At 34.2% G+C, this 13,669-nt stretch overlaps 1 protein-coding gene across 1 annotated transcript in view; it reads left to right on the top strand.

The window, feature by feature from the left end:
- The window catches only part of MSH2 (mutS homolog 2), a 63,108-nt gene that overhangs the window by 9,686 nt on the left and 39,753 nt on the right, over nt 1-13,669 (top strand). Inside the window, exons 3-6 of the mRNA XM_033125347.1 lie at nt 1,755-2,033; nt 2,972-3,118; nt 6,736-6,885; nt 7,364-7,497. Coding sequence (XP_032981238.1) covers nt 1,755-2,033; nt 2,972-3,118; nt 6,736-6,885; nt 7,364-7,497 — 710 coding nt within the window. The remainder of the gene's footprint in view (nt 1-1,754; nt 2,034-2,971; nt 3,119-6,735; nt 6,886-7,363; nt 7,498-13,669) is intronic.

Genomic DNA, 13,669 nt, shown 5'->3' with positions numbered 1-13,669 from the left:
TGGCATCTTCGTCCTGACATTTGAAGAAGTTCAGATCTAAAACTGCTAGAAACTAATTTACATTATTTTGTATTTCTTTTTTTCCTTTTTTTTTTAAATTAGTTTCAGGTGTATAAAACAACATAATGATAAGACATTTACACCCCTCACAAAGTGAAAACCCCCAAGTCTACTACCCTTTGACACCATACACAGCTGTTACAATACCATTGACTATATTCCCTATGCTGTACTTTCCATCCCATGACTATATGTATATTTAAGTGTAGTTGACATTCAGTATTATTTTATATTAGCTTCAGGTGTACAGCACAGTGGTTAGGCATTTATTTAATCTATGAAGTGATCCCCCTAACAAGTCCAGTGCCCATCTGACACCCTACATAGTCTTTACAGCATTATTGATTGTATTCCCCATACTGTATTTCACATCCCCATGACTGTTTTGTGACTACTAATTTGTACTTTGTAATCCCTTCACCTTCTCCCCCATCTCCTAACCCCCTTCCCACCTAGCAACCATCAGTTTTCTTCTCTGTATCTATGAGTGTATTTCTGTTTTACATTTTTTAGCTTATTGATTCTATTGTAAAGGATTAATGATATTTGAAATACTGGATCTCTATGATTGATTTCTTTGTATGTTTGAAGTAGGAAAGGACCTTCGATACCATCTAGTTCAGAGATTACCAGTCATTTCATTTTCACGGACCCCCAAGAACCCAATTTTATTAGCTACTGGTTCACTTTTGAGAGTTATTTTAAGGTGTGCTTCATAATCTTTGTGTGTAAATCCAAAGCATGTATGTGAAAACATGACATTTATACTTATGATTGAATCATTTTTTTATTTGAATATCAGATAATTTTTTCCATTTTATTTTTGATCCAGATTGTAATTAACAGTCCATAGTTATAGGAGATTCAGAATCATATTGTGAAAAAGTAAATAATTATCATGATTATGCCACTAATGACATTTAAGAACTATTGATAGCTATTGGTTGCTTAAATTTGGCTGTCACTGTGCTCATCTGGACTATTTGTTACTATCTCATGTTTCATACCATGGTTATCAATTGCCACGGGATGCCTCATGTTAATGTCAGCTTGTCAGTTGAAATATTCAGTGTCACCCACCAATTCGTCCAGCCCAAAGCAAAGAAACTTAACTAAGTTATTTTATGCAATCTTAAAGAGATACTTCTAACCTTTTTGAAATATTGAAAATATGTCAAGGACCCTTTATTTGTAAATCACTGATTTAAAACAATCTGCATTTCACAGGTAAATATATTGATACAGAGAGATGACTTTCCAAGGTCAAAATTTAAGTTAATAATACTGTTCTCCTATGAGATATAGCTACTTGATGAAAATATTTGTATGTGCCACCATTGGATAGTTTGGCAGAATGTAAAAATTTAAGTATCGCATTGACAGTATTATTACTGGGTTCCTTAATGATTGTGTGTGTGTGTATAAACCCAGCTGCCAAATTTCAAACTGAAAATCACTTGATACAGTTATTTTTAGATATGCCCAAGTGTTTTGAAAATAATTGGAAAAACAGGGAGGATACTTTATAGAAACTTGGTAATAATTATTGGAAATACATGGTTATAAGCAATTATTTTTTTTGTAAGGAAACATTTTTGTTAACAAAATTCATCCAGGTTGAGTAATTCTTGTTTGCTAGTAAAATTTTAAAGTACATTCAACAGTTTCTTAAACTTTTTCTTTACTTTGCTTAGGCTTCTCCAGGTAATCTTTCTCAGTTTGAAGACATTCTCTTTGGTAACAGTGATTTGTCAACTTCCATTGGTGTTGTGGGTGTTAAAATGTCTACGGTTGATGGCCAAAGACAGGTCGGAGTTGGGTATGTTGACTCCGTGCAGAGGAAACTAGGACTGTGTGAGTTCCCCGATAACGATCAGTTCTCCACTCTGGAGGCGCTCCTGATTCAGATTGGACCAAAGGAATGTGTTTTACCAGGAGGAGAGACTGCTGGCGACATGGGAAAACTGAGGCAGGTAAGGGAGTAAGTCTAGCGATAGAGGAGAAACCAAGCCTAGGAAAGGCTCTAATTAACATGATACTGTTTTATTTAAGGAAAAAAATAATTGAAAAGTCAAACTTTTAAAAATCTAGTTATCATAATGTTTTATTTTGAGCAATGTCTTAATGTTTATCTTTGACATAAACTTTGTATCTTGAATAGGACTTTAGAATAAACTTGCTTATTTAAAACTTGTTCTACTCAGATCATTTCCCCTCCATCCCTCCCTTCCAAAAGAGTAACAGAATGCCAGCCACAAAGGGTTCAAATCAAATCAAATCACAATTGATACAAGGAATGCTTTCACAGTTTAGGGAGTAAAAAGGTGATTTAGGGACATAAAAAAACCAATACTATTTATTACTCTATTTAGCATGGGTATTTATCAAATAAATAAGATGGAATTCTTCAGGATTATTTTTTGATAGTTCGAGTGGAATGTTAGCCTCTTATTTTACTGATTCTTTTAACAAAATTCTGATTGTGCCATTTGTATAAGTGTATGGTTTAGTATTTAGATATATCTTAAGGGATCTTTTATTCCCCAAGGGTTCTTTTGTTTTGGTGGGCCTCAAATACCATAGGAACTGCTTGCTAGAAAATCTGTGATGGGCATTATTAGCATAGGTAGTATCTAAACAACTTGCCAAGACTATTCTGTTAAGATTTTTAACTATTGGGTCTATTGTTTGAAAGCTTTATGTGAACATTATTTTAAATATCCATGAAAATTTAGTTTATAGGTTTTGAAAATATGTGTTAATACATACATGTTTTACCAATGTGTTGCATGTTGTATAAAAATTTAAGGTGGGTTAATAATTTGTTAGCTGTTGTCATTTTACATTCGTCAGTGTTATCATTTCCTTACTACTTTTCTCATAATAATTTAAAATGTTTCTTGTAAAATAGATTATTCAGAGAGGAGGCATTCTGATCACAGAAAGAAAAAGAACTGACTTTTCCACAAAAGATATTTATCAGGACCTCAACCGGTTGTTGAAAGGCAAAAAGGGAGAACAGGTGAATAGTGCTGTCTTGCCAGAAATGGAGAATCAGGTATGTGGATTACAAGTGTGAATTTATCTTAAATTATAATAGTGACTTTTTAAGAATGTTACATCTGTCACATATCTCAAACCTAAAACTGAATCGCTGATATAGTAAGCTTATTTTATCTATAATGAAGCTTGTAGAAATGACTAGAAAAATTTAAACATAACCTTAAATATACTTTCATAATATTTATACAACATATGTCCCTGGGGCGAAGAAGACTTACTGGTTTCATGTGAAAGAGCCTGATTACTGTCACTTAAAGTATGTGAGATAGCATGGTGACTGGAGGGGAAAAAAGACCTATCAAAGTTTTATAATGTACAAACTATGGGGTCTTTTATAAATTACTTCACCTTTCTGAGAGGCAGTTTCATTATTTGTTAAATAAGGTTAAAAATACTTGTCTTAAGGATTGTTACGGAGAGTAGGAAGTTACGGATAAAGGTGAAAGTATATACAGCACGTAATTGCATAATAAATGCTACATTTAAACAGTTTAGCTAAAAAATGGGCACTGGTTATTTACATTCAGTGGTAGAAAATGAATATGCAAAAAATGTAACTGGCATTTTCAGTGTTTAAAGGTAATCTTACTGTTCAACTCTTCGAGGTGGGTATGACTTGAGAGATATTTTTATGGTAAAATATTGGAAACTCTTGATGAAATATTTGTGGATCACTTAAGTAAAATGAAAAATTCTATTGTATATTTAAATAAGACAACAAACTATAACTTATAATTTTCAAAGTAGATTTCAGACTAGAATGAGCTGAGACTTTATGACTATTATGATTTTGCAGTGAATGCTCATCACAAAATAGTTTGATCCTTATAAACTGAGTTTATCTGTTTTACCTTTTTCGTGTGACATAATCAAAAGCCAATTTGGATGAGCAGTAATTCCAATAGTAGAGAAACGTATCTCTCTATTGAAAATAGGAAGAAGCTTTTAGGGGTACTAAAAGGTGTTTTTATCTGTGCTTCCTGGTGACACAGGAGGAGATGCTTGTGACAGCCTCATAAATTTGTTAGTCTGGCAAGGACAGATAGATTACTATGTTATCACTCAGGAAAAATATGTACATTTACAGTGAATCTAGTATTGGGTATATTTTAATAAGTAGAATTTGTTACTGGGCTGTCAGTTTGATGTCCTGAAATGCTTATTTTATATTCAGTACAGGCATGCCGAGGAGATATTGCAGGTTCATTTCAGACCACCACAATAAAGCGTATGTCTCAGTAAAGCAAGTCATGAATTTTTTTGGTTTCCCGGTGCATATAAAAGTTATTTACACTATATTGTAGTGCAATAGCATTCTGTCAAAATTTACATACCTTAATTAAAAGTACTTTATTGCTAAAATGCTAACCATCATGTGAGCCTTCAGCGAGTCATAATCTTTTTGCTGGTGGAGGGTCTGGCCCTGATGTTGATAGCTGCTCACTATGTCTGTGGCGATTTCTTAAAATAAGAACATAATGAAGTTGCCAAATTGATTGACTTTTTCTTTCATGAACAATTTCTCTGTACCATGTGATAGTGTTTGATGGCATTTTATCCACAGAGCTACTTTCAAAATTGGAGTCAATCCTCTCAAACCCTACTGCTTTATTAACTAAGTTTATATAGTATTCTAAATATCCTTTGTTGTCATTTCAGCAAGTTGAACAGCATCTTCACAAGTAGATTTCATCTCAAGAAACCACTTTCTTTGCTCATCCATAAGCAGCAATTCCTCACCCATTAATAATTTTATCATGAAATTTCAGCAATTTAGTCATGTCTTCAGGCTCTGCTTCTAATTCTAGTTCTCTTGCTATTTCCATGACATCTGCAGTTACTTCCTCCATTGAAGTCTTGAACTTCTCAGTCATCCATGAGAGTTGGAATCAACTTCTTCCAAACTCCTGTTAATGTTGATATTTTGACCCCTTCCTGTGAATTAGGAATGTTTTTAATGACATCTAGATTGGTGAATTCATTCCAGAAGATTTTCAATTTACTTTGCCCAGATCCATCAGAGGAATACTATCTATGGCAGTATAGTGTTATGAAATGCATTTCTTAAATAATAAGACTTGAATGTCAAAATTACTCTGATCCATGGGCTGCAGAGTGGATGTTGTGTGAGCAGGCATGACACAACATTAATCTGGTCAGTATACCTCCATCAGAGCTCTTGGATGAATGACCAGGTACATTGACAATGAGCAGTCTTATTTGGAAAGGAATCTTTTTTCCTGAGCACTAGGTTCCAATAGTGGGCTTAAAATATTCAGAAAACCGTCTTGTAAACTGATATGCTGTCATCCAGGCTTTGTTCCATTTATAGAGCTCAGGCAGAGTAGATTTAACATAAGTCTTTATGGGCCCTAGGAGTTTTGGAATGGTAAGTGAGCATTGGCTTCAACTTAGTCACCAGCTGCTTTAGCCCTTAACGAGAATCAGTCTGTCCTTTGAAGCTTTGAAGCTAGGCATTGACTTCTCTCTAGCTATGAAACTCTTATATGGGTTCTTTTTCCAATATAAGGCTGTTTCATTTACATTGAAATTTTCTTTTTTAGTATAGCTACCTTCATTAATTAGCTATCTTCTGGATAACTTGTAGCGTCTATATCAGCACTTGCTGCTTCACTTTGCACTTAAATGTTGTAAAGATGGCTTTTTCCCGTAAACCTCACGAACCAACAACCTCTGCTAGCTGCAACCGTTTCTTCTTTCAACACCTAGAGGCCATTGTGGAGTTATTTATTTTTTAAAATTTATTAACTTTGTTGTGGTGGCATTAGCTAATAACATGTAAGTTTCAAGTGTACAATTCCATAATGCATCATCTGTATATTGCATTATAGGGGTTGGCTTAATTTGGCTCAATATCATTGTGTCTCAGGATATAGTCTCGAGGAGAGGGCGATAGACCAGGGGAACGGATGATCGGTGGAGCAGTCAGACCACACACAATAATAATTTATTTAAATTTACTTAAATATACATATAGCAAAGTGCATATATCGTAAGTGTGTAACTGGGTTTTCATAACATGCACATACCTACATAATCAGCATCCATGAAACAAAATTGTACTAGCACCTTAAAGACCCTTTTATGCTTCCTTCAGTCATTATCCCCACCCAGGGTAACCCTTGTTCTTACCTCTGACAGTGTAGATTAATTTGGCCTATTTTGTAGTTTATGTAAATGGAACCACATAGTACATAACTCATTTGTGTCTGGTTTCTTTTGTTCAGTATTATGTTTGGGAGACGTATCCATATTGTTGTGTGAAGTTGTGGATTGTTTGTTTCTATATCTGTTATATTTTATTCCATAGTGTGAACATGCCAGATTTTATCCATTTTGCTCTTAATGGGCATTTGAGTATTTTCTACTTTTGGCTATTATAGGTAGTACTGTTGTTACAGTAAATTTTCACTTTCTAAAAATCATTTTCTAATCTTACGGGATTTATTTAAACTTTAATTTTCTTGGTTTGGATTGGAAATGAACACTAAGGAAAATGATGTGTTTGGAATTTATTTTTATTTTGCCATTTGTTTTTTTAAAAAATCTCTAGAATTCTAATAGCCTTTTATTTTAAATTCTTAATTTTAGATTGCAGTTTCATCCTTGTCTGCAGTAATCAAGTATTTAGAACTCTTATCAGATGATTCAAACTTTGGACAATTTGAAATGACTACTTTTGACTTCAGCCAGTACATGAAATTGGATATTGCAGCAGTCAGAGCCCTTAATCTTTTTCAGGTAAAAAAAAAACCAAAAACCCAAAAAACATAGATTAAAAATATTGAATGGTTAAAAAAATGTTTCCTCTGATATATCCTGAAGAATCTTACTAAGGAGCTTAAACATTTTGAAATATTATACTTTCATAAGTAGTTTTGAATTACTATATTTTTCTAGTTGTAAGCTATGTAAATAGTATTTGTCCTGGCTTTATTAATAATTTTTTTTATATTATGGCAGTCTAAAAAAATTACATTTTGATAATTTTTATGTCTAAAACGTAGTAATTGTAAAGCGGTTTTGGTTTGGGGAAAAATATATAACAGAAAATACAAATTAAGAGGATGAAAATTTGGTTTTAGGAAGAACTTTTGTGTAAATTTCTCATTTAATATTTAAAGAATATTAAGTGTTCTTGTTGCCAAAATTATTTTTCATGGCATAGTAAGATTTTTAATAATGACCATGCCATTCTATTTTATTTTTTGTTTACTAGGGTTCTGTTGAAGACACCACTGGCTCTCAGTCTCTGGCTGCATTGCTGAATAAATGCAAAACCCCTCAAGGACAACGACTGGTTAACCAGTGGATTAAGCAACCTCTCATGGATAAGAACAGAATAGAAGAGAGGTATATTACTAGTATATACTTTTGGAAGCTTTGAGTAATACACAGTTACTCCATTTAATTATACCACTTATCCTGATAAGCAGTTTTGTACCTATATTTTAACATCTAACTGTACGGAGAGCTACATAATAATAGGGTGGTAATGATTTAGATTGATTAAGTAACTTATTTTCTTAACTATGTTTTTTGCCCTATAAAAAGGTAAAATTGTTTTGGAGAGATGGTATGGGTAATGTTTCAGAGCATGAACTTGAGAGCCAGAGTACCTTGGTTGAAATTATAGCTTTGCCACTTATTTGTTATCTTGGGCAAGTTATTCAACCTCTGTGTCACAGTTTCTTCACTTTTATAATGACAGTAATAACATATCAGATTCATAGGGTTGTTATGAGGATTAGGTGATTTAATATGTATTAAATATTTTGAACAGGATTTAGTACATAGGAAGCACTTACTCTTCATTATTCTAGAAAGGATTTAAGGCAGCCTAAACATATATTTCAGAGAATCTTTAAAATTGAGGAAATAAAAAAGAAAAGTTGTAATCCTGCTACTTTAATATGATTAGCATTTGATTATATTTAGTTTTTATCTTTGTTTTAGATGAGTTTTAAAACTTTTAAATGAAGTATTATATGCATGAGCACAAATTCTAAGTGTGCAGCTTGATGGATTTTCACAAAGTGAATAGACACATCAGTGTAACAAAACTTTATGTCAAGACAAAACATAACTAGCATCTCAGAAACTCCTCTTGGTTCTCTTGCTACTTACTACCCCTCCTCACTCCAAGAGTAATCACTGCCCTGACATCACAGATTAGGTTTTGAACTCTATAAATAGAATCATTTTATATAGTCAGTTCTTATGTTAGCCAGTCTTTTTTAAAACATAGTTGTAATCCTAATAAAAAATCCCATTTTTTCCTCAATTATGCTTATATTTTTTAGTGTTGCTGTTTTATTGTCAGATTCAGAGTACATAATGTTTTTTTATTGACTGAATACCCTTTACCTTTTTCAATAATTAGATTATTTCTAATGATCTTATTGTGTACTTAGTGTTTTCTATTTGGCAAATTAAGATATTGCCGGAATGGGTAAAAGATTCAGTATTTGTATGGCTTTGATGTTGTCTAATTGTTTAAGAATTTGTTGGATGCCTACTGAATACTGATGGTATACAAGTGTATAATGATCTCTTGACCCTTTCGTAAGATGCCAGGCAAACATAAAGTAGTTCATCAGTATCATAAGACACCCTACAAATAAGTACCAGGCTAAGTGTTGATCCTGTGGATTCCCAAAAGCCTTTAAATAGAAATAACTCATGAAGTTAGCGAATGTGAGTATGCTGATATTTTATTGAAAATGCAGAAGTTGAAATGCTAAGGTAACTTTCTTAAGCCACATTTGTTGGGGAAGAGTGAGGTTTAATGACTTAAAATAAGAAATAGGAAGGATTAGATATTTGCAAGTAATTAAGGTAGTTTACAATTTTTATTTTTTCAGTTTACAATTTTTAATTTTAATTATTTATAAGTAACTACATTTATGTGTGTCAAAATACAGTGATAAGTCTCCTAGGCTTCCAGCTCCCGAAGACCCCTTCCTTAGGGACTCTGTGTTGTACAGCTCCAGCCGACTGCTGGCCTCTCACACTGGCCACCGGCCGCTCCTGGCAGCACACTGTAGCCCACGGCAGCTCACGCCGACCTCCGGCTTCTCATGGCAGCCCAGCTCGAGAGAGAGCCATTGTTCACAGTCTTAGCTGTAGAGGGTGCAGCTCACTGGTCTTGTGGGAATCGAACCGGAGACCTTGGTATTAGGAGCTCGGCACTCCAACCACCTGAGCCACCAGGCCAGCAGGGACACATTTCTTATTGTACTTTATGTGAATTGCCACCACTGCCCTGGGGACAACCAGTTTTAATCAGTTTCTTTAGTGTCCTCCCATGGAAAGTCTGGCTAAACAAGCAAAAATTTATGTCTCCTCTCACCTTTTTGTTTTTTAAAGAAATTAGGTAATTTAAATAAGTCTCATGTTCTGGGACATTGGTTATACTTTTAACTTTGGGCTGTAGGAACAGCAAGTGTGAGTGGTCCCCTTGCATACAGCTTAATAACTAGAGCATGCATGTATTTATATTTAGACCCTTTAGAAACCTGAGATGTCGCTTACATATTAATATCAGAGTAACATTATTTAGAAAGCAAGATACCAAATTAGATTTTCTTTTAGAGGGTAAATAAAAGTTACTTTCACAGGACATAGCAGTAATTTCCAAAATCTGGTGGTCTCATTAGACTTATGTATTAGAAATTATATTTGTCAGGATGGCTTTATGAGTCAGAATATCATCTGCTTTTTTGCACTGGTAGGATAAGAGGAAATATTTTCTCCTTTTATTTTGGTGAGATTTTTTATTTTTATTTATTTATTTATTTTTAAATCAGTAAGTGGGAAGGAAGGTTTGGCCTTGGTTTTCAAGGCCAAATACTAAAATTCCACAGTAGGCAGAGAAATTTATTATCCTTATGCAGGCTTTTGTTTGGGCAGTCTCCTTATTTTTATCATCCTTTCTCAACTCTGCCTGCTGTGATACCTCATGCTGCCTTTCTGGGGTTCTCAGGGCAAATCTGATTTTCTTCTGAGCATTTAGGATTGATCTTTAGGGTTACATATCAAATCAAGTTTTTCTGTTTCTTGCTGTCATTATTGTTTTGGGATGATTTTCTGGAAGAGAAGATAATGGAAATCTCTTTACCCTGTTGGAACCAGAAATGAGGATTTAATTTTAAAATATGTGGCTGTGGGGTAAACTCCATTAAAGGAAGCAAAGATCTCTCTTTTTTCCTCTATTTTTATGAGAGCAGACATTGGGACAGGTGTTACTAGATCTTTTTGGTTCATACATCTTATCAAGGACTATAGCCCAGTGATAAGTTGAGGAATAATGATGAAAATGGGATTACTTATAAATGATTGTCAGGCTGTTAGCAGGAGGAGGGTGATAAGATTGGTATTTACTGTATGCCTGGCACTTTGCTAAGCATCTCGTGTTTATCACCTGTAATGTGGTGGGGACTGGATTTCAAGCCAGGGCCAGCCAGCTTGACTCCAGAGCACATGCCCTGTATTGCTGTATCGTGTTTATTATATCTATCAATTGTATTTAATTTGATCCAAATTGGATTTTATCATCAGAAATGAAATGTATTATTTTGGTTTTTATTTAAGTTATATCCATGGAATCACTTTGGTGTTCATCTTTCCATTCACCAAACCCTGCTTGCACTGAGACTACAAATACTTTTTAGCTAATGGCTTAAATGCTTTTATCTCCAGTGAGAATGTTATCTTTTATGAGTGAATTTCTAGGTACTTCTTCCTTTTTGTACTTTATTTAACAGTCAAATGAGAAATTATAATAAGAACTCTGTCCATATTACTATTTTTTCACTTATTTTCTGATAGGTTCCAAGAGTCCTCATGTTTGCATATACACTAGAACTGTTGTTTTTAATCTTGTAGGGGTTTTTTTGTTTTTGTCTTTTCATAGGTTCGTTTGAAGCCTTGGTAATTTTCCCACAGTTTTTCAAAGAATTATCTAAAGAACATTGAATATGTTTTAACATTTGAAATATTTCACTCTTACGAAATTGCTAATGAAATAATTTGCATATGTAGAATTTGGTATTCTTAGTGCCTTCTATTTTAAAACTGAATTAAAAAAAAAATTCAAGCAAAAATTTTTCTTTTGTCTCTGGTATTTAGATGGGGTAAACTCCGAAATCCCTGGACAGGTTTTGATGTTAATGTGACTGACTTTGGCAAAACTTGAATAGCTTTCAAGTTTTTTAAACTGTGGGTGGAATATGGTAAGATTGAAACATACTTATTAAAATCACAGCAAATTATGGCTGTTTTAATATGTGGCTAGATAATCGGCATTATGAACGAACTCTATTGGGTGTATATTCCTGGATTTGTTCTAAAAATCAGCATAAGGATGGGGCGGCTGGATGGCGCAGTTAGTTAGAGCGTGAGCCCTGAACAACAGGGTTGCCGGTTCGATTCCCACACAGACCAGTGAGCTGCACTCTCCACAACTAAATTGAAGACAATGAGCTGCTGCAGAGCCCCCGCTGGGGCTGCCAGATGGCTCAGTTGGTTAGAGCACAAGCTCTCAACAACGAGGTTGCCTGTTCAATTCCTGCCTGGGAGGGTGGCCTGTGCCCCCTGCAACTAAAGATGAAAAACAGCCACTGGACTTGGAGCTGAGCAGCGCCCTCCGCAACTAGATTGAAGGACAATGACTTGGAGCTGATGGGCCCTGGAGAAACACAGAGTTCTCCAATATTCCCCAATAAAATAAAATAAAAATTGTTTTTTTAAAAAAAGCAGCGTTAAGGAGACCTTGGAGAAAATTCTCATCTATTATAGAATGTTGAGCCACAGTCAGTGCTCCTTCAAACACTGGACAAATTTAGAGCATGTTAGAGGGAGGAGAATCATGCTATGAGCTGTGTGTTCATTGTTAGTTGTTTTGAGGTTTTTAAGTAACATATTGAGTAACATTTCTTATGAAGTATGTAGAAGGTATAAAGAACATTACTATTACTGTTAGTTCTTACGTGCCCTTCCCTGATTTTATTACCTTTTCCCTTAGAGCACTATCCTGGATTTTGTATTTTGCTTTTCTTTATAGCTTTATCATATACTTGAATGACTTTGCATGTTTTTAGACTATCGTGTGGAATTTTATTATGTCTTCTTTCATGACTGACTTTTTCAATATTATACTCCAGTGATTTACATGTACTATGGTTTGTACATGTATTTCATTGATTTTTATTGCTGAATATATTCTTTTATATTAACATACGATAATTTTCAATATCATTTTACTATTGATAAGCATTTGGGTTGTTTCCATTATTTATTATACACAGTACGATTACTTTCTGTTGCTGGTTTATAGAAATTTAATTTTGATTTAGTTAATGTCTTAAGGAATATTATCGGTGTTGAGTGTATTTGGCCTATAATTTTCCTATTTTTAGATGGCATTTTGCTATCAAGGTTATTCTTCATAAAATGAGTTAGTATTCCCCCCTCGTTTTTTATTTCTATAATCTGGGATAGTTTATGTAAAACTGGAATTGAATTTTTGATATTTGGTGGAATTTCCCTTGAAACCATCTTAGCTTAGTTTTCCTTTTATGGGAAGATTTCAAATTACTGACTTAGATTTTTAAACTATCATAGGATTCCATAGTTTTTCTATTTCTTATGAACATTTTTTAATATAAAATTAATGTGATTAATAAAGCAGTCTTGTGAGAAACATAAGTCTCCAAATAGAAGTATGGCTCCTGTAAATTTAGAGATGGTGGTGGTGCTTATGTGATTATATCTCATGATTTTTGAGGCAGTGTACTCGTAGGGTCCCTGGACTTCTTTTCAGGTTACATTATCCTTTTGTGCAAGAATACCTTTAGTAATCTTTAGTAATTCATATTCTGTAGAAACAGGTCTGGAGGTCATTCAGTGAGTGCAGTTTCTATGAAACAAGCATTGCTCTGGCCTCTGAAGAACAGGAGGGCTTCCAATCCATTGCTTTCCAACCATTGTTGTCTCTACTTCTAAATCAGGTTTAGGGGAGACTTCTTTATTCTGGTCTCTGAGTGGATCTGCTAGCTTCTTTGAATTTCATTTGCCTTCCTATCCATCATGCACCACAAAGGCATCTGTTTTTCCAGTGCTTTCATGGGGACCATAGAATTTCTTGCCGCATTAGTCCTTTGTCATACTGGCCCCTCTCTTCTTTGCTTTCTTTCTCAAATTGAAAGTTGCTAGAGAAGGTCACACAATGCTGATTGGACGTATTGTATTTTCAATCTGTCTAGCTCTCATTGTACCTGGTATTATGATACTTTCTTTTTTGACTCATTACAGTGACGAGTCTAAAATTTTTTACTTCCCCTGAAAGCCTTCAGCTACGTCCTGCCTCTAAGTAGATGATGACCTCCTTAATCCTTACAATCTCAAAATGTATCTGTATTTTCAGTCTTTCACTCTGACTCTTTCTCAGAAGAAGAAATAATGCTTTTTGCTTCCAAAGCCAGCAGTCTTTCCATTTTACCTCTGATTATAGTTTTTTCCTATT

This window comes from Rhinolophus ferrumequinum, chromosome 13 (genome assembly GCF_004115265.2).
Source record: "Rhinolophus ferrumequinum isolate MPI-CBG mRhiFer1 chromosome 13, mRhiFer1_v1.p, whole genome shotgun sequence".
In the NCBI taxonomy this organism is placed as follows: Eukaryota; Metazoa; Chordata; class Mammalia; order Chiroptera; family Rhinolophidae; genus Rhinolophus; species Rhinolophus ferrumequinum.
The sequence above is the reverse complement of the archived record's forward strand: the minus strand, read 5'-3'. Positions and strand labels throughout refer to the sequence as shown.